The sequence below is a fragment of the Lissotriton helveticus genome, chromosome 11 (assembly GCF_964261635.1).
Source record: "Lissotriton helveticus chromosome 11, aLisHel1.1, whole genome shotgun sequence".
NCBI lineage: Eukaryota > Metazoa > Chordata > Amphibia > Caudata > Salamandridae > Lissotriton > Lissotriton helveticus.
This window is the reverse complement of record NC_136072.1, coordinates 661,989,857-662,009,389: the sequence shown is the minus strand read 5'-3', so window position 1 is coordinate 662,009,389 and position 19,533 is coordinate 661,989,857. Positions and strand designations below refer to the sequence as shown.

The following is a 19,533-nucleotide window of genomic DNA, read 5'->3' as shown; positions in this document are numbered from 1 at the left end:
CCTATCTCCGTCTTGAGATCAGACATGAAGGAGGCCATAAAGGCTTGGGTCACCGGTGGCGAGTCCGCAGCCATCGACGAGGGGTCTTCAGTGGGCGCCGCTGCTCCAGTCTTGCCCCACATGGCCATCACTGACGTGCCTTTGGCCGTCGCCGCCGGCTCCTGCTTGCCCCCCTTGGATCTTGTCATTGTCAGGCTGGCAGTTAAGAGCTATGCGCTCGTGTCTTCAGGCGGTAGCCGTCCAGCGATTAGGGCCTCCGTCCACCACAGGCCCAGGTGGGAAGCCCACCAGTAATACCCCCGGACAGTGCGGGCTGAAAATGGGGTCCAGCAGTATAGGGCGGAGGTCAAGGCGCCGCACCCAGGGCAGAGAGGTAAGAAATCAGGGGACCAGATGTGAGGGCACACACAGTTCTCGCAGTTCTCGAAGGCAAGGCCCCAAGTGACACAGCGTTCCCCGCGCCGGAATAGGGAGAAGCAGCACGTTCTGGTAGGCCGTGGTGAGGGCTCACGTCTAATGGCGCCAATAGTCTCTCCGGCCGTTAATCGCCCGCCACTGACCGGGAAGGGCAGGCTGCAGGTAGGTGAGGGTCAACAGACTGGCCCGGTGCGCCGCCACTGCGGTCAGGTTAGGGCCCAGCACAAGACCCAGGGCCTCACGAGGATGACCACTGCGTCACACCGTCACCTGCCCCACAGGCCTCTACTCTAGGCTTCCAGCCGAGACAGTTCACCACAGTCTCCTGCCTCGTGGGCCCACAGGTGTGTGATCAGCAGACAGTAAGGGCGTATGGGTGCTCCATGCTTTTCGCCGCCGGGCCGCAGGACTTAAGCTTTCCCCCGCCGGGTGCAGCTGCCGAGTTAGGCCCCAGTGTGCAGGGGGGAGGGGGGCGCCGTATTACAGGACTAGGCCCTCCAAGGGTGCCAGCCTCGCGTGCAGTCGCACCCCCCGCAGCCCCCAGCAGATGCGCCTCACCTCCGTCCTCCTCTCCAATGAGTCAGGCCTCTGCAGCCACGCGGCGACACCACCTCCAGCCGCGTCCTCACTGGTGACCAGGACTCCAAGATGGCGACCACAATGTCGCCCGGGCCTCTCCGCCACCGAAGCGCCGCGACCTCCAAGCAGTCCAGCTCCCAGGGCCTCCGCAGGCTCGAGCCGATCCACCCGTCACCGGGAGCGGCCGGTCCCGGCCTCAGTGTGTGGCGCCAACACAGCCCCCCGGCAGGCCAGCACCAGGTCTCTCCGTCTCGCCAGGCCTCACCGCCGCAGCCCGGGGGAGCCCGCCTTCGACGCCGGCGCCCGCTTCAGCCTCCGGGTCGCGAGGCTCCCGCTGACCGGGAGTGCCGTCCACTACACCAGGCTCCAGGTCTGTAGCGCGGGAGCGGAGCCCACGTCGCCGCGCCGAGCCGCCCAGCGTCACCCCGGAGAGGGGAGATAGGGTCCGCCGCCGGCTCCTCAGTTAAGATGGCGGGCTCGACCGCCCTCCAGGACTCCGCCGTCTCACCACCGCTGCACCAACCGCTCCCGGGGGTCCGGACACCAATCATTCAGCGCCCCACTCGACCAGGAGTCCCCTTCAGACCCGGGAATGGTAAGTAGCCCAGAAGGTCCGCTCAAAATCGCTAATGTAGGCAGCGGGGCACCGGAGCTCTGCAGGTCCACAGCCTACTCCATTGCCACCGAAGCCACGCCCCCCACTATTTCGTTTTTGAGGTCAATTTTATTCCTATTCAATGTGAATTCTTATTCTATCTTTTAAGCATTGGCAGTTTGTACATGTGCATAGTTGCTTTCTCTATAAATTTAATAGTAACATGCAGTTATTTAGCATATCATATGGTTAATTTCTGTATTTTTATTTAATATTAATTAAATGACATTTTGCATAACAGACTGATGACAGCAAGAAAACACAAACAAACACATTGAGCTCATTCCAGACATATACAGAAGGAGTCATACACTCAGAACACATGATACAGCGCGCTTAAGGCTAGCAATCCTTACGCAAAGAGCGCAATCGCTATTTACCCACACAAGTATCACTAATGGGAAAACCACAAACCACAGACATTTAAACACACATTAACCAACAGATCAACACTTAGGACAGAAACAAAGGACAGCCCACAGACTGTACTCAAACCAAACCATTTGTAAATATTAGTTGTAAGTCATATTTACAAGAAGAACTTCTCAATAGTATTCCAAAAGACCGCAAAAACATCCCAACAGACTGTTTCATTTTCAAGTAGGCAAAATAAACTCAATTCACTAGCTTTGGCTGGCAGAACAACAAAAAATCGTTCTGCATATCTCCATTTATAAAAGTGCGCAGAAAAGGATCCTTGTTTGTATTATGTCCATATTTGAATTCCATGGGGATACAGAATCACCAAGGAAGAAATATGTTTTTTATACCTAAACCTATTTAGGTATTCCCTCAGGGGAGCCAGGTAATTCACTTCACATCTCACTATGGTACCTCCAAAAAGCAACACATTCTTCGATGTGTGCTTGAAACAGGCATGCCAAAAATATTGCAACATATGCAAATATTATAATCAAAGTAGCACTTAAGGTACTCTTGCACTGTGTGCCGTTCAAATCAATTCAAAACAGAGAAAAGTCTCCTCATGACCTGCCTACATAAATTGCAATTTATATATTACATACATACAAATACAAATATTGGCCAATCATACAAATCAAAAGCCACAGTAAGTGTTACTAAACTACCTTACCAATCCAAGGCATCAAAAACCAACAGCAAGTGCCGCAGAACGACTCTTACCAATCAAATGGTGTCCAAATTCTAACTGCCAAGTTCTGAATGACCTAACGGTCGTTTTCTTTTAGAATACTCACGCCAAAATGGTTCTCAGTCAGGAGTGGTAAACATCATGTGGAGAATCAAAATCAGGAAGATCAGAAATATACTGGGCTGCAGAGACAGAGAATCCCCAGAATCTCCGTGCACAGAGTACTTCCTTAGTAGAGTCCTGTCCTGTCCTCCTCAGTAGATTTCTGTCTCCTGACAAGATCACTCCCTTAAATAGCCACTTCTCTGATGAGGTCCACATTGAAGTGCCATTTGAAGAACATAGAAACCTGCTCAGGGGTCTCACTGATACTTGGTCCTTTTAAACCAACAAAGAAGAAATTGGCACAGAAGCTGAAATATAAAAATAATGCATTCATTCACCTCAGATGAGGGAGACTACGTCACACAGAAGTCTTAGCAACTGAATGAGGCAGTCTAAGGAGTATAGAAAATAGGGGCCTTATATATGCTTAGGGTTACATAGTCAGCATAAGACCAAGGGGCAGTCCTGGCTCATGTAAGCATGCAAAATGCCTAATATGGGCATACAAGATCTGCTTGCTCAACAAAGTGGGAGGAGAGTTACTTCTCCATACAGCAGCAAAAATAGCCTGACAGTTATACTAAAGAAGCAGGTGCATTCTACTAGCTAGGCCCTTCTGAGCATGTGCAAAGCTCTGAAGATGGAAACAGCACATGGCGAGCACATGGCTACCTAAAATGGCTGCCAAAATACAAAATGTTTTTTAGCTCATGCTAACCAGTCCCTGCAATATTTAACACCAGTACACGGCATCATGCAATTAACACTTGAGTCTGTGTAGTTGCCCGATTCCAACATGTTTGATACCAAACATGACCAGGTTTGGGGCAGCCATTATGTAGCTGGACATCGCAACTTGCCAGTGTCCACTATATGCCTTTTAATGGCAGCCTCACACTTACAAAGCCCAGAAATTGGAGTATGGGAGGGGTACCCACACACTTAGAACCATGCACCCTACCCTTGGACTTAAGGGCCTACCTTAGGGTTGATATATAGGTTAAGAGTGCAGTAATCGGGATACAAGGGAAACCTTACATCCAAAGTGAAAGTGCAAGCACCATCCCATGCAGACTGCAATGGCAGCATTGCAGACAGAGTTTGCATGGGCTCTCATGGGCGGCCTCATACATGCTGCAGCCCATGGGAGAACCCTGGTGTACCAATGCCCTGGGTACCAATGCCCTGGGTACCAATGCTCTGGGTACCTCAACACAATCTACTATGGGACTTACAGTGGTAACCCCAGTGTGCCAATTGTGTGGGTTTACAAAGTACTTACAATAGAAATTAGAGGCGAGAGCAACCAGGATCCCAATAAACTGCAGTCTAAACACACTGACCCCATCCAAAGAGTGGGGGAATCTATGCCCAACGTTCCACCCTCCTACAATGACCATCAGTGTGATACCATCATGGTGTCTGTTGACATGTGCTCAATAAAGGGGTATTTGTACTAAATAAGAGATACCATTGACTTTTCAGGCCTATGAGTTAATCTTACTACTTGTGTTATCGTCACATGGTGTATTTATTTCCAGAAATCATGTCTGATAATGGTCCACTGTTTGTATCCACGTTTTGGAAGCATTCTGTAAAATCTTGGGTATGGGGTGAAGCTCTCCTTTACAATCAGCCCCAGACCATTATTCAGGCGAAGAGGACCAACTAGAAATAGAAAAAATACCTGCATTATTTCTTCTAGGACCGACAGCATTGACTTCAACACATTTGAGTAGCTGAACTCTCACATAGCAATCAGTAGATTGAGTCTACATATGACTCTCTGTTTTTTAGTCTCCATGTTTTTTTATCGATAGTGCCTCTATTTGGATGAAAGCCTTTCAGTGACCCTAAGCTGCTTGGTATACAAGAGCATCTATAGTTTGCGGAAAATATAGAAGAATGCTAGTGAGTACTTAAATAAGGCAAGGGATCAATACAAGAGACAAGCCAATAGGTGACAATGACAAGCGGGGGATATTTTATGGCTATCAACCAAGCATCTCAAGCTGCACAGTAAATTAAAGTTGCACCCATGTTTTGTCACTAAAGGGACCATGATTCTTACTGTGTGAGCATTGATATATGGTTTGTGACAACCTCTTACAATGTCAGTGGCGATAACCCCTCTTTCATTAGAGCAGATAGTATCTTCTTTTTAAGATGGGTTTAAGCATGCTCTATCAAAACCGTCTATCTATAAACCTGGGACCTCTTTTATACAGAATTTATGTGGGGCAGCGCCTTAAGTCATTTTGCTGTGCTGCCCTACACCAATTCCGAAGGGCAGATATGTACCAAGTATAAAAGATATGCTGCAGACTTGTCCTTTCAGCTGGCGCACAATTTGCAGCTGAGCAAACGTAGACACCCTTGCACCATGGTTCAAGGGTGACTGTGTTGTCAGCATGAGTGTGCACCTTCCTGCAAAAAAAAAATCACAGGAGGCATTTTTCTCATGCTACGTAAGCTGCAGAACACAGCACATGTTAAAAGATGATAAAATGTGGAGAAATGTAAAAATGTCTCTTTGTTACACTGTCTTCTGGGAGGTGTAAGTTTGAGGCGCTTCCCCAGGTTTACGTAATGTTAAAAATCTGGGTCAGTGTCAAATTCCATGGGACTTGAGTGGAAATACCCACAACAAGACCCATAGAACACCTCCTTGAAGTACTCTATATGTATGAGGCCATGCAAAGCCATGCAGGGTGGCTTTGTGTTGCCTCATAGATATGACTGAGGGCCTGAGCCACCAGATCATTTTAAAAAGTGGTGCTCCGGTGACACAGTCCTCTGGTAAATGAGGGATCTGAAAGGTTTTTATATAAACGTATGAACATTTTGAAGTAAATGAATATCCATACTATGAGTGTATTCTATACCTGTAGGTTAAAAACCTACTGGCTCTCATTACAAGTTGGTCGGAATAAGGTGGGGTATTTACCACACATGGTAAATTTTATTAGCTAATTGTGAGGTATGATCACGTTTGATCAATATCTCATACTCAAACTTTCAACATGCAAATGAGGCATAACACTCTATTCAAGACGCACATTTTTGCATATCGTGCCTTTTTCCCAAGCCCTCTAATCCCCTGACCCCACCTGATAAATGTTGACATTGTCCCTGTATTATTAATTGCGGCCCACCCCCACTAAGCCATGTGCTGTTTTGAACACAGATTCTGGAGTGCCTGATTGAGCACAAAGAACATATCAGCATTACATGCATTCAGACCATGTCTTAGAATAGAAGAGCGTCATCTATATGATTTCAGGGGCTCTATTCACATAGAGGAACTATGGAGGAACTATGACCAGAACTCTGAATCCCTTCTGGAGTACCAACATCAGACTCAAGCAGGTAGTCACCTCTCCAACCCACGCAGCAGGACACATGTTCGACCCCATCTTTCCTGCCTGCAAAACATCACTTACAGCCACACCTCCTAACTCCTCTCGACCAACCAACACTGTGTTCCTTTCACCTTTACCAAACCCCCCGTACACCATGGCATCCACTCCCCTCTCCGATAACAGGAACAAGGTCACTGGAGAACATCTTAGTGCCACCTAAACCACAACCACATTGCCAACATCCACAGATGCCATTACTGCAGCACTCAACCCCCACCTATGGACCTCCAACTACTCCGACATGCTAACACCCCTCAAGAAAGTACCTAGCAAGCAACAATCCAAGAAAGCCAGTTGGTTTACTGCTGCCCTCCAACGATCTACACGCTAGCCGCAGGCTACCTGACCCTTGGCTGGTGCGCCGACTCCGATTCATTTTGACTCCAGTTCCTGTAATTTCCCAGGTCCCCGGCTGCCGGATCTTAACTGCCGCGATCTGACCGTGACGCCTCCTCCGGCCCTCCGGACGATTCAGTCCCCAGACGGCAAGACGAACCTCGCCGGATCACCTGGACCGGTTCGAGACTTCGCCCCTCCACAGCACTGAAAACGAGATAACCATGTCCTGAAGATGGTCCACATTGATTAAGGACCGAAACGTCGTCGACTCCAAAGCGCAATCATAGGCGCATCTTTTTTTGTGGCTCTATTGAAATCGCGAATTGGAAAAAAAGTCACTAATTATTTATCACATTTTGAGCTACTCACTGTAAATACTTCACCTTGCTCACTTTGCGCCGTTTATCGCTGTTCACTCTCACATTTGCATTGCCACATATCACTTGTACATATTGAGCACCAAGTCTTATCGGTTGTCATCTGAATTGTCTAACTTTGTGCTGTACAGAACTGTTCTAATATGAATTTCCCCCTCCCTGTTTGAATATCACAAATACAGAAATTAACTTTGACTTTAAATCATCTGAATAATGTGTCTCCTTTTTCTCTGACCTGTGTAATGCCTTGTGCATGCAACATAAATTGTCTTTTGAATCATACCTTTTGGGATATTGTATTATCTTTATACTCCATGAGTGCAGGCGCACCTCTAGATGGCTCGAGAAGAGATGAAGGCACAACAAAACCCCGGAAGCCCACGCAGACTTCAAAGCCAATGTCATCGGACAACACCTCCTCCTGACAACTATAAAGAAAATGGCCCTCAAGTACAGAATCAATACCAACACACACGACAGAAAATAACTCTTCGCCATCAACAAGGAATTCACCAAACCCAACAGCAAGACCACAGAAGTCCCACCCTCCTAAGACCTCTGCAACAGACTCAGCACCTACTTCCACCAAAAGTTCAAGCAGATCTAGGACAGCTTCGACACCCAATACCCACCCATCACTCCTGCCACCACCACACACGATGAGACCACCATCCCATCAGTTGTTTCTCAACTGGACCCTGCTCACCATGGATGACACTCTCAGGATCATGAAGAGTATTTACTCCGGAGCACCTTTAGACCACTGCCTGCACCACATCTTCCACAAAGCCACCACCTCCATCACCCAATATGCCACATCATCAACTGCTCCGTTGAGACCGCCAATTTCCCTGACAACTGGAAACATGCAGAGATCACCCCCCTGCTAAAGGAACAACCCGCCACCTGAGAGACCACAGTAGTTTCAGACCCATATCCCTGCGCTCCTTCCCAGCCAAGGTCATTGAGAAGGCTATCAATGACCAACTCTGCAAGTTCATCAAAGCCAACTACATTCTGGACTCCTCTCAATCTGGGTTCTGAAGGGACCACAACACAGAGAGCTCCCTCCTCACCACCACCGATGACATTGTCTCCCCCTCAACCAGGAAGAAACAGCAGCCCTCATCCTCTTGGACCTGTCAGCAGCCTTCGATACCGTCTTCCACTGCACCCTAAGCACGAGACTCCACAATGCCGGCATCAATTACAAAGCGCTGGATTAAATCCGTTCCTTCCTCACCGGTAGAACACAGAGTGTCAGACTACCACCGTTCCTCTCAAAACCCATGGAGATCAGCTGAGAAGTCCCCCCCCTGGCTCCTTCCTGTATACATGGCCTCACTTGCAGCCATAGTCAGGAACCACGGACTCAACATTGTCTCCTATGCTGATGACACCCAGCTGATCCTCTCCCTCACCACCAAGCCCACAATCGCCAGAAACAACATTTCATGATGTGATGAAGGCCATCGCTTCCTGGATTAGAGACAGCTGCCTCAAGCTCAACTCGGACAAGACCGAAGTCCTCATCCTGGGGCCCAACACCTCTGCTTGAGAAGACTCCTGGTGGCTTACTACACAAGGAAACCTCCCCACACCCACAGGCCACTTGCAAAACCTCGTAATCATACTGGACGCCTCGTTCGCAATGAATCACCAGATCAACGCTGTCTCCTCATCATGCTTCTTCACTCTTTGCATTCTTCAAAAGATCTTCAGATGGATCCCCACTGAGGGCAGAAAGATGGTCACCCACGCACTCATCAGCAGCAGACTCAACTATAGCAACATACTCTACACAGGCGTCTCTCTGAAAATCCTTAGGAAACTACAGAATATCCAGAATGCCACAGCCAGACTAGTCCTCATAATCCACTGCAGCAGCCACATCTCCAAACACCTGCGAGAATTTAATTTGCTCTCAGTCAACAAAAGAGTCACACTCAAGCTCCTCACTCACGCATACAAATCCCTCCACAATACAGAAAAAGCATACCTGAAACACTGCCTCTCATTCCTCATACCCAGCAGAAACCTCTGCTCTGCTGAACTTGCCCCTGCTACCATCCCTCTGATCTGCAAGACCAGGACGGAAGGAAGGTCCTTCTCCAACCTCGCCGCCAAAACCTTGAACACCCTGCCTCCCCATACTGATTGATTGATTGATTGATTGATGGTTAATAGAAAAAGAAGTAATGATTTTAAAAAGTGTTGTAAGGTTCTCCTATAGCTTGAGGAGAACTGACAAAGTAATTCATATGAGGAAGATAAAGTGAGGAAAGTAATGCACTGTAAATAACTGTTAATCCAGGCAAGTAATTTTTCTTTACACTACACTTATTACAACCATTTGATCAAGTGTAATGCTGTTTTCATCTGTTTTCTTTCAGTATAAGAAATACAACCAGAGTCAAGATTTGGTGCGTAAGAAGATATTTGAAGTTATAAAGTACATCAATTTGGTAAGATCAGTGATGGTAATCGTTTATTGAAAATAGTATTGTGTTGCTCAGAACGAGATTTGGGTAGAATTGAATAAACCTTCCATCTAAAGACCAACACTGTTTATCTTAAAATCAGTTAAACATAACACAAAACCCATACTCAGTCAGTAAGAATACTTTATTCGATTTTAGACATCTTTTAAAGTCATAAAAGCAAACAATAAAAACAATTCATACAATAAAAATAAAATTCACTACACAAATTCCACTAAACCGACAGAGCACTTTTCAGTGTAAGTTCTATCCAGTTATGCTTTTTCTTTTCCTCGCTGTACTTTTCAAAAATCCAGTCATAATACCTACGCAATAAACATTTTCCAATAGTTGTAAATAAAAGAGTGCTGGACGACATTGCTTCCAGCCCCCTGCTCCAAAAATGGCAGTATCCATCTTGCTCTTTCATTTAAATAGAATGTACTAAATAAAATCACATGGATTGTTGATTGAAATGATATGTTGTCGCATGAGCAATGACAAAGATCTCTGGACCAATCATTTACGACTGGAAAAGTAACCAGACAATGAAAACTGTCGAACCTAAACCTTGTGAGGACAAATCTATTGTAACCTCCCATGCAGCATTCCAGATAAGGTTGAATACGTTGGGTGACCAGAGTCAATTGATGCTGGATCACCGTACATTTATTCAGTTCTAACTCAGCTCTTAGGGACTCTAAACGTGTCATGCATAATAATTTAAACTCCTTCCTTGAGATAGAACTCAAGGTTTCTGGAAAATATAAAATGTGGGTCTGCCCAAATCCATTATAACATTTCTACATAATCCAGCCAGGAAATGTTATGTGCATTATCCAATTTCATGGAGTCCTTGATAAAATCTCCATTCAACCCTGTACTGGTACAGGTCCAGACTCGATGCCACAGTAAGATAAGTTACATTTTAATTACATCTGAAGTATAGGGACAAGAATCATGAATGGGAGCTTTCACTAAAATAGGTATAAGATGTCAAAAGAAATCTCTTGGTTGATATTTGGCTAGCTAAGTCATTTGCAGTTTTAATGTACAAAGTACATAGAGGGGGCCCCGCACGCATCACTGCCAAGGTGCTAGGTTGCTTATGTGTGACATTTCAATGGCTGAAGTGTGCTTATGTGTGACTTTGCAGTGCCTTATGTGTGACACGTTGAGTGACACTTTATTGCAGGTCAAAGTAGCTGTGCCTGTGTAATAATGTTAATTTCAGAATGTCCTGAGAAACCCTGAAAGAGTGGAGTAAAGGCGTATGTAGGTAGGAATGTGCTTGTTTCCTCCAAAAGGGACATAGCCTGGTGAGTGTTGCATGTGTCCCAGGCTAAATTATAAAAAATATAAGAAAATACCCCAAGTAGCAGGCTGGCTACACAGGGATTTTGCCAGGATACAATGTCTGTAGTAAGCTCGGGTGTCACCATGTGCTGAGTTCAGCCACTCATACCTGCAGTAAAAAAAAAACGCAGCAAGGCTGAGACTGTAACTGCTAGGGGATGGTATGACCAAGACATTACAAACACAAGGAGATGATGGACAGAGCACTGAAACTTTTCAGACACTCACCCCCAGTCACAGATCTGGGTTGAATCCATCATCGTTCTATAGCACACTTCGCCACCCCAGTTCAGAGCCAGCCATATGCAAATCAGTCTTAACCCTGTGCGTCATGGGAACTGTCCAGACCGAACTGCCAGGCCAGGTCTTTCCTGGACCGGAATCAAGCATCCTGGGACCAGTTTCGGGGTAATACCCCTCATCCACTAGGCTAGCTGGAATCCAGTGACAAAGTGAGCAAGGGACCCACATCTGGGCATACCCGGCCTACTGAGGGCGAACTAAGCAAACATAAGGAGATGATGATGGAGCACTGAACATTTCAGACACTCACCCCTAGTCACAGATCTGGGTTGAATCCATTAGGGTTCTTTAGCTCACTTCACTACCCCAGTTCAGGCCCCGCTATATGCAAATCAGTCTTGACCATGTGCCTCATCGGAACAGTCAAGACCAAACTGCCAAGCCAGGTATTCCTTGGACCGGAATCAAGCATTCTGGGATCGATTCCAGGGTAACACCCCTCATCAGCCAGGCAATCTTGAATCCAGTGGCAAAGTGAGCAAAGGACCCACGTCTGGGCATACCTGTCCCATTCGGGGTGACAAATACAAAAAGAACAATTGATGGACAGAAACAAGAAACAATGTCATACGTGGGTCCCATGCTCTCCACGCCACTGGAGTCAAGCAATCCTGGCTGAAGAGGGGTGAAACCCCGAAACCGGTCCTAGGTTGCTTGTTTCCAGTCCAAGGAATCCACCCACTGTCATCTCTCATTCACAAACATACTGTTTGTGTTATTAATTACGTCTTTTTTCAGGCAATGCAGTCAAATATATAAGGGTAGCACTATAACTGCCTTTCCACTTTCTGCCTCCTTTCCCACCACATACTGGAAGTCATCCACCACCATCCATATCTGGGCTCCCCTTCCTCTCTCTCCTCCAGCGAGTCTGTATCTTCATGCCCAGTGTGTCAGCCATTCAGACCTGGTGCTTTGGTGAGGCGTCAGTGCTTTTGTCGCATGAACAAAGTAAATAAACTCATGAATCTTGCCTCTACAAAGTTGATTGGGGAGACCGAGCCAAAGGGACAGAAAAAAACCAGAAGCACTCCATGAAGGACTACAAATCGTAGCTCGTGAGTGAATTCTATGTTTGATTCTTTTTCTATCATTTCTTGTCGCCTCAACGAACACATTAAACAAAATAGTAACCAAAATCTAGCAATAATTGGGGTGCATTGGTCCAATCACAGGCTTTTGCCCCAGTGCCACAGCACCTGCTGCACTGATTATTGATGGGCCTGCTCCTTCCTGCAGAATCCAATGATACTGGCCTATGGCCTAGTTGTGTGCAATACAAGTGATATTTGGCAATACCAAGAGAAGTCTCATCCCGTTATTTCGGAAACCTTTACCCCTCCTGCCCAGATATCACATAATTCCTGTCCATTTCTATGGCGCTCTCTTTGACTCACTCTCATATGCAATAAATAAATTTAAATTTCATCAAAACAACTAGGAGTTTCCCCTCAAAACTAGATAGCCCAGAAGTGTTTGTTGTATGTTTGTGACATGGGTTATTACATCAATGTATTTTGTGGTTTCCCTCTCTGCCACAGCCACAGAACTTTACAGAATGTATTTTACACACGTCACGGTTACAGAGCAGTCCTGGATGTTATCGGCTTGATGAGGATGAGTAGCAGAGACAGCCCCGCTGACATCTGAGCCTGTTTATTGTACATTTTATAACAAATATCCACAAAAGGCACGCATGGCCCTGCATCACCAAAGTCCTCCCTACCCCACAAACACCCATTGGAGTTTACAGATACAACATGCAGAATCTTTGTGTTTTCCCAAAGGCACTGACTCCATTGGTTGTTCTGCAAGGGCTGGGTGACCTGTGTTCATCTGACAGCCTTCCCAGATTTTTAAGGCTCATAGTCTATTTTAGGGGCCGACACAGAACCTTTAACTTTTCACCTAACACAATTCATTGGCCATCCTATGAATTTTTGCCAGCTACCTTTTCAGGAACCTTTCACATATGAAAATAAAAAAATGTTAATTAAAAAAAAGTTGTGCAATATTGTAGGGGGTGGCTGTTTTGAATTGGGGTGGGAAGCTGTGAAGTGTTTCCTTTGCAAATTTCTCAATTCCTGCGAAAACTATAATTTTTACCAATTGTAGTTGTATGTTGGTTTTCAAGTTAAAATAAGACATTTGTCCACCAATTAAGTTGCTTAATGGAAAATTAATCTACATGCAATGCACCTTCATTTTTAGTTCCAACTGCTGCTTTCAAAGAAATGTTTCCGTTTTGTGGGTAAAATGACACCACTAAACGTTAATGAAACAAGAACCTCCTAGTTGGGCAAGTAGGCCAATATTCTGAATCTACGGAGACTTTGCTCATTAAATAAAAAATTAGCTACCCGTGCTTTGATGTGCCTGCATAAAATATCAGGGAATTCTGATATCCAATACTGTCAGCATACAAGAGAATTTCGTTTCAGGCTTTGGCTTACTTGAAATTTTACAGTGTTCTGCTGCTGATTTTCAGCAGAGCCCACTGTGCACATGCTCTGGGAGCTGCGACGGCTGACCTGCCTAGTTCCTGCTGCTGCAATCTGGGTGTTCAGTCCAGGCTGCCAACCTGTGCCCTATGCTCAGAGTTCACCCAACCCTAGAGAAAGGGCTGAGCAGAGCTCTGGGAGCAGCGCTTACCTTCTCACTAAAGAGCTGGCTCTGAACATGCTGCTGATGCTGAGACAGCTGTCCCTGCATCTGGTACACGTGCTCGCCCGGGTGTGGCAGTGACCCTGCTGTTAAGTTTCTGGGCTCTCAAGGCACCACCCATTACATCCTGTACCGTCAGACAGCATGATTCAATCACAGCAGCACAAGGGTCCCGGATTCGAACAAGATGTGACAAAAGGCATGCTAGAAATAAAATTGTAACAATCCGGGCCCAGAGACGAATTCCATGGCAAACATAATAATCTGTCTCTGGGCCGGCTTGTACACCCCTGGAAACATTTAAATGTGTAAACAGACGATCTCTGACTGCGCACTTGCCGAATTGACTCCAAAGCTCTTTTACAAATGGACAGGGGCCCAAATGCGTGATTATCTTCTTTTTATTGCAGTGATTCGGGACGTGACTTTAAATGCCTTAGGCATGATGCTTGTGAGTTATGGCGGGTTGGTGAACCCCCCTAGGCGTGCACTATTCACTTGGTGTGTCTGCACCTTCACCAATTTCATAGAACAATTTCAATAAAATTAAACCAAAAATTCTTTAGTCAATTGTATGTATTGCATATAATTCATTCTCTGTACATATTTAGCATAATACTGGTTATTACATCATAACTCCATGTGTAATACAAACTAAATGCACATTATATCGCCCATTTACATGTACATGTTTTACAATTCATCATTGTTTCATTCTTTACAATTCTCTTGTGCTGCCCTATGCATTTCGGTACTCTGGGTACCTTCGTCAGGGGCCAGTCTCTGAAAAAACCAAAAGAATAAGGAAATGTAAGTGTTGCTACTTGCTAAAACGCCCATAGGGAAGATCTAATAAATATGTTAATGCATACCTCTGTGTGTGGGTTGGTAGACTTGTGAACTGGAATTGAATGGGAAACGAATCAAAATGCTTGTTAGCTGATAACATCTGTCTAGTACCTTCAATTGATGATTAGCTATCTACTGATAAAAGTAAGAAATGGAACCTTACCGTGTTTGTAACCCTTTGTGTTTCTGATTAGCTGAAAAAGTTGAATGATAATGATAATATTCTCTGTATAGACTTCATTGGTACAACATATGCCACTAGCGAAGAATATTCTTAAAATTATGTATACAATACATTGAACATACCTGAAGTGTGTTCAGTGCGATAATAATCCTGTATAAATAAGGGGTCGATGTTAGTATAACTCATAAAAGAGTTGACTCGGTGTTGTCTAAAACGTATGAAACCATCTACACATACCTCTGTTTGTGAGTGGATACTCTGTAAAGTAAACGAGACGAACGAAAACGCTTTGTGATTTAGGCCATTGGTATCAAATTTAGATACTACGTACTGCCTATAATTTCCAATAAATACGGTTGTTACCTGATTATTTTTCTCTGTCCAGCCTCATAAATCCTAAACGTGCTGATTCGCGTTCGGTCTCACCGCCATTCTGAAGACGATATTACTAAAGCGTTCCCGACGATGCCCCGTCATGCGTATAGAAAGCGGACTTGCAACTCTATACGACTCGAACAAATGGTTACTATCGGTACCATGATGGAACTGAAAATAGTATAATAGTGAACGTTGTGGAAAGCACATATGTATGCTTGTAATCTCACAATGAATGAGAACTTTGAAGGGAAATAAAAGGTATACGACTTCCCGAATTTTGTGCCCGTTATCTGGTAAATAAACAACCAGATCAATAAAGAATGTCTGCCTATCACCATGCTTCCATAAATAAAGCGGTTATATAGAATGCGTCTGTATGTCCATCTACTGTGAAGGCGTGCGATTGTTAGGTGTCTGCTCAGAAGGTTGTGATATGTTTGAGTTAATGATCAAGTCCCCCGTATTGTGGTAAATAAATAATTAATTACCGGTACTATTTTTCATATAATCAATAAAACAGGTAGCTCAATAAATAAGAGTCAGGATTCGAGGTATCTTGAGTCGACAGGCTTTAATCAGGCATAAGGACAGGAACAGGACAGCCTGCAATAGTACGGGATGGCAGCTGCCAGGGAAGGGACATCGGGGCTGGGCTTGGACAATTGGCGAATTGGCAACTTTTAATATGGGTGCACAATATATATACTTAAACAAATACATTACATTCAATACAGTAGGCGTAGCAGTAGGCGTGACTCGTAGCAGTCGCGAAAGATAAGGGCAAAATGATGTAACAAGAAGGCGTGTACAGGGTGTATACATAGACATGTGATGTAAACGTAACAGAAGTGTCATAAACGGGGCGGAAACATGGAGGGGGCTACCTGAGCAGCTGGGACCTTTAACCTAGTGGTGCGCGCAAACGGGCAATGACGTGTTACCAGGGAGAACTGGGGGCTATGGCTTCTGCGCTAGAAGAGGAGACTAAAGTCTGGAGTGTCAGAGCGACATGTACCCAAGACATATCTGGTATCTGGTGTTTGGAGTACATATTGATAGAATCCAAAAGTTATCAGGGCAAAGGCTACTAGACACTAAGACTGGTGCGTGCATAATTCTACATGTATTGCGTGTGCTAGGAATATTCTATGAATATTAATACAGTATTTCTCTTACATGGAGACATAAAGGCTAGACCATGACAGAAACTATTGATGCGGAGCAGTAGCTTAGGAATGCAGAGAAGGAGGGCTGGACTGATAACTAGAATCATAACATACTCTTGGCAGACTGGCAGGCAGAGCCAGGCCGAGCCGGGCACTGTGAGGCATGAAAGTAAGCTAGGGGTCAGGGATGCAGGTGGGGGCTGTATCGCTCCTCGGAGAGGGTTGAGGAGACAGGAGCTGAATCTGGTGTCCGGGCCCTTTTGAGGCCTAGAAACGGGGACAATTCAATGAGTTAACGTGCACACTGTAAAATGTAGCAACGTAGGTTTACATAAGCCTAATATTCGTTGCTTTCACGAGAACTGGAAACTGGCATACTAGAGATGGACACAACTGTAATTGCGTCTTTAATCGATCAGAGGGGAATACATGCATATCGATCATGCACATATAGCATAAGATGGGGAACACGTAGGCACATACAACATGGCAAAATTTACTTTTCCACATTCCCTCCTTGTGCCCTACGTTTCCATCAGGAAACATCAATATTCATGATACCATCTATCATTTCATATAGCATCATTTGCTCGTCTCGATTTGTCTTGGAACGGGATTTAGGACTAGGAATACAAGAGGTAGCGCACATGCCGCAAATCGCAGGGCCACATTGTATACAGAGGCAGCAACTGAATATGATCATTACTGCAATACCCAGGAATGACAGTACTTTCCATCCCCAGGCAGATATAATACTCCAGAGCCAACCGGACCATGTCCAGGTGCCTGGATTCTGGTGCAACTGATGGGCAATTTTATGAAGTCTGGTTATAGCTGAATAAACAGACGGCGCGTTATTAGGAATGAAAATGCAGCAACTAGATCCGATGACTCTACATGCTCTTCCTCTATCGGCCAGTATGACGTCAAGAACGAGACGATTTTGGAGCACGACAAATCTCATAGCAGATTGCTCTTCAGTTAAGTTACCTAGAGCAGAAGTAGTCTCATTCACTACTGCTTCAAGGGTTCTGGTTAACCTACGTATTAACTTACTATTCTGGATAGGTCCTATAAAGAAGAAGAAACCTTTATTGAAGTCTTGATACTGTTCTAGAGTAGTTTCAGTTTGATCGACAATCGGGGACTCAATCTCCCTTCTATGTCTAATGTGTACTAGATGTGTGTTTCTGTGATAATCAGATGGGGCTAGAAAAACTGGTGGCAGTAGGAAGGCAATGTAACATGTTCCATCCCAATCGAGGGGCAGACGAACATATGCGGTCTGACCACAAACAAAATAAGAATGACGTGAGGCTTTGAAAATAGATTTCCCACTGTCACTATACTCGACAGTAGTAGTACAATCACTATGTCCCACATGTGCGGAACCATTCTTTCTGACACATAATTCGCCTTTGACTGGTAGTACTGAAATAGCAGGCAAATCTGGAGTAGTATCTGACTGAACATTCAGGACCATGAAATTCGAAGAATAATTACCTAAATCATATACTTCATTTTCTAGATCTAACCCTGTTCTATGGGAGAGACCTTGCTTGTCTGGAAAACATGTTCTATTCAGAAGGGACATATCATTGGAGGATGACGTTAACGTGGACCATGCTCCACACGAACCACTATGTGAAAACGGATAGGGAAAGAGTGGCAGAACTCCCTTCGGTGTCTGGAAAGGGGGGAGTCGACCACACACCCAACAATTAGTGGCATTGCTGGTCTGGTGTGAATAGTGCAACATTCGGATGAATGTATTATTTCGCATAGCAAGACGATAGGATAACTCGTGAGGAGGCAGATCACTAAATGTGTGCTCTACTGTAGCATTAGAAAACATATGTACATTTGAAATTGGGAAACATAAATGTAATGCATAACTTGTGCAGGTAACCAGAAGACTCAAAAATAACAAGAAACTTAGAACAATAATACATATTTTAGAGTTTTGACTAACTCTCTCACTGCGGGGGTCTATCTCATACATGTCAGGAACCTGTCTAACCGTTTCACCCGAGAGGGACTTAGACAATTAAACTGGCTGACTTATTTTACTAGACCGGAGCTTCTGTTTATACTCCTGTTGCGGAGTTTTCTCTAACAGGGGAACTTTGAGTTCAGAGTCAAGTTCAGAGTCTGTTTTTAGGCAGTCTTTAGGAATAAGGCAGTCCTTAGCAAAATTCTTTTCTCGGAATCCATGGAATTTCTTTATATGGCTCAGATGGACCCACCCCTTCCTGCCCTCGAGTTTCACCGCGGTCCTTGTTGTTAGTAAGATCATCCGAGGCTCCTTCCAGCGGGGCTCCAGCGGACTTGAGCGATCAAAATTTCGGACGAATACAAGATCACCGGGAACGACTTCATGCGGTTTCACCTCGGTGTTGTCTGGAAATGCGGCGGCAACCTGTGAACGACAAGAGTGTAGGGCAGACATCAAGGAAGCTAGGTAATCTGTCAGCATATTACTGGAAACATCTGTAATACTGCGGGGTCTAGGTGTACCCCACATGTTTGGGGGGGCGGCCGAATACGACCTCATACGGGGACAGACCTGATCTGGAATGTGCAACCATCCTCATATAGAATAAAGCAACTGGCTGAGCTACTAGCCAGTCTACACCTTTTTCTTTACATACTTTTGCAATGCGTATTTTCAGAGTCTGATTATGTCTCTCTACGAGACCGGCTGCTTCAGGATGGCGCACACAATGGAACTTCCACTGGTACCCTAACAGAAGGGAAACATGTTTCATAAGCTCGGATGAGAATGGCTGGCCGTTATCAGAATACACGACCCTAGGGAGTCCATAGCGGGGAAAGAATTCACGAACCAACTGCCTGGCAGTGGTCGCGGCTGTGTAATCTGGAACTGGATATGCTTCTGTCCACCTGGACAAGGCGCACACAACTACGAGGACATACTTGAAACCTCGACATCGCTCCATCTGAATATAATCCATCTGGAGGACTTCAAAAGGGTGGTCAGGAGGTTGGAATCCACCTTGTTCCACCGGGACACTTTTACCTGGGTTGAACTGACAACATATCATACAGGTACGGACTTTCTGCTTGGCTGCAGCTCGTAAATGTTTGTTGAACCAAAGGTTCTGGATACTGTCTAACATAGCTTTTT

The 19,533-nt window shown here is 45.2% G+C and overlaps 1 protein-coding gene across 3 annotated transcripts in view; it reads left to right on the top strand.

The window, feature by feature from the left end:
- The window catches only part of LOC144791743 (zinc metalloproteinase-disintegrin-like lachestatin-1), a 4,387,327-nt gene that overhangs the window by 1,290,700 nt on the left and 3,077,094 nt on the right, over positions 1-19,533 (top strand). For all 3 annotated transcript variants that reach the window (XM_078666511.1, XM_078666510.1, XM_078666512.1), the window contains one exon: positions 9,399-9,470. In XM_078666511.1, coding sequence (XP_078522637.1) covers positions 9,399-9,470 — 72 coding nt within the window. The remainder of the gene's footprint in view (positions 1-9,398; positions 9,471-19,533) is intronic.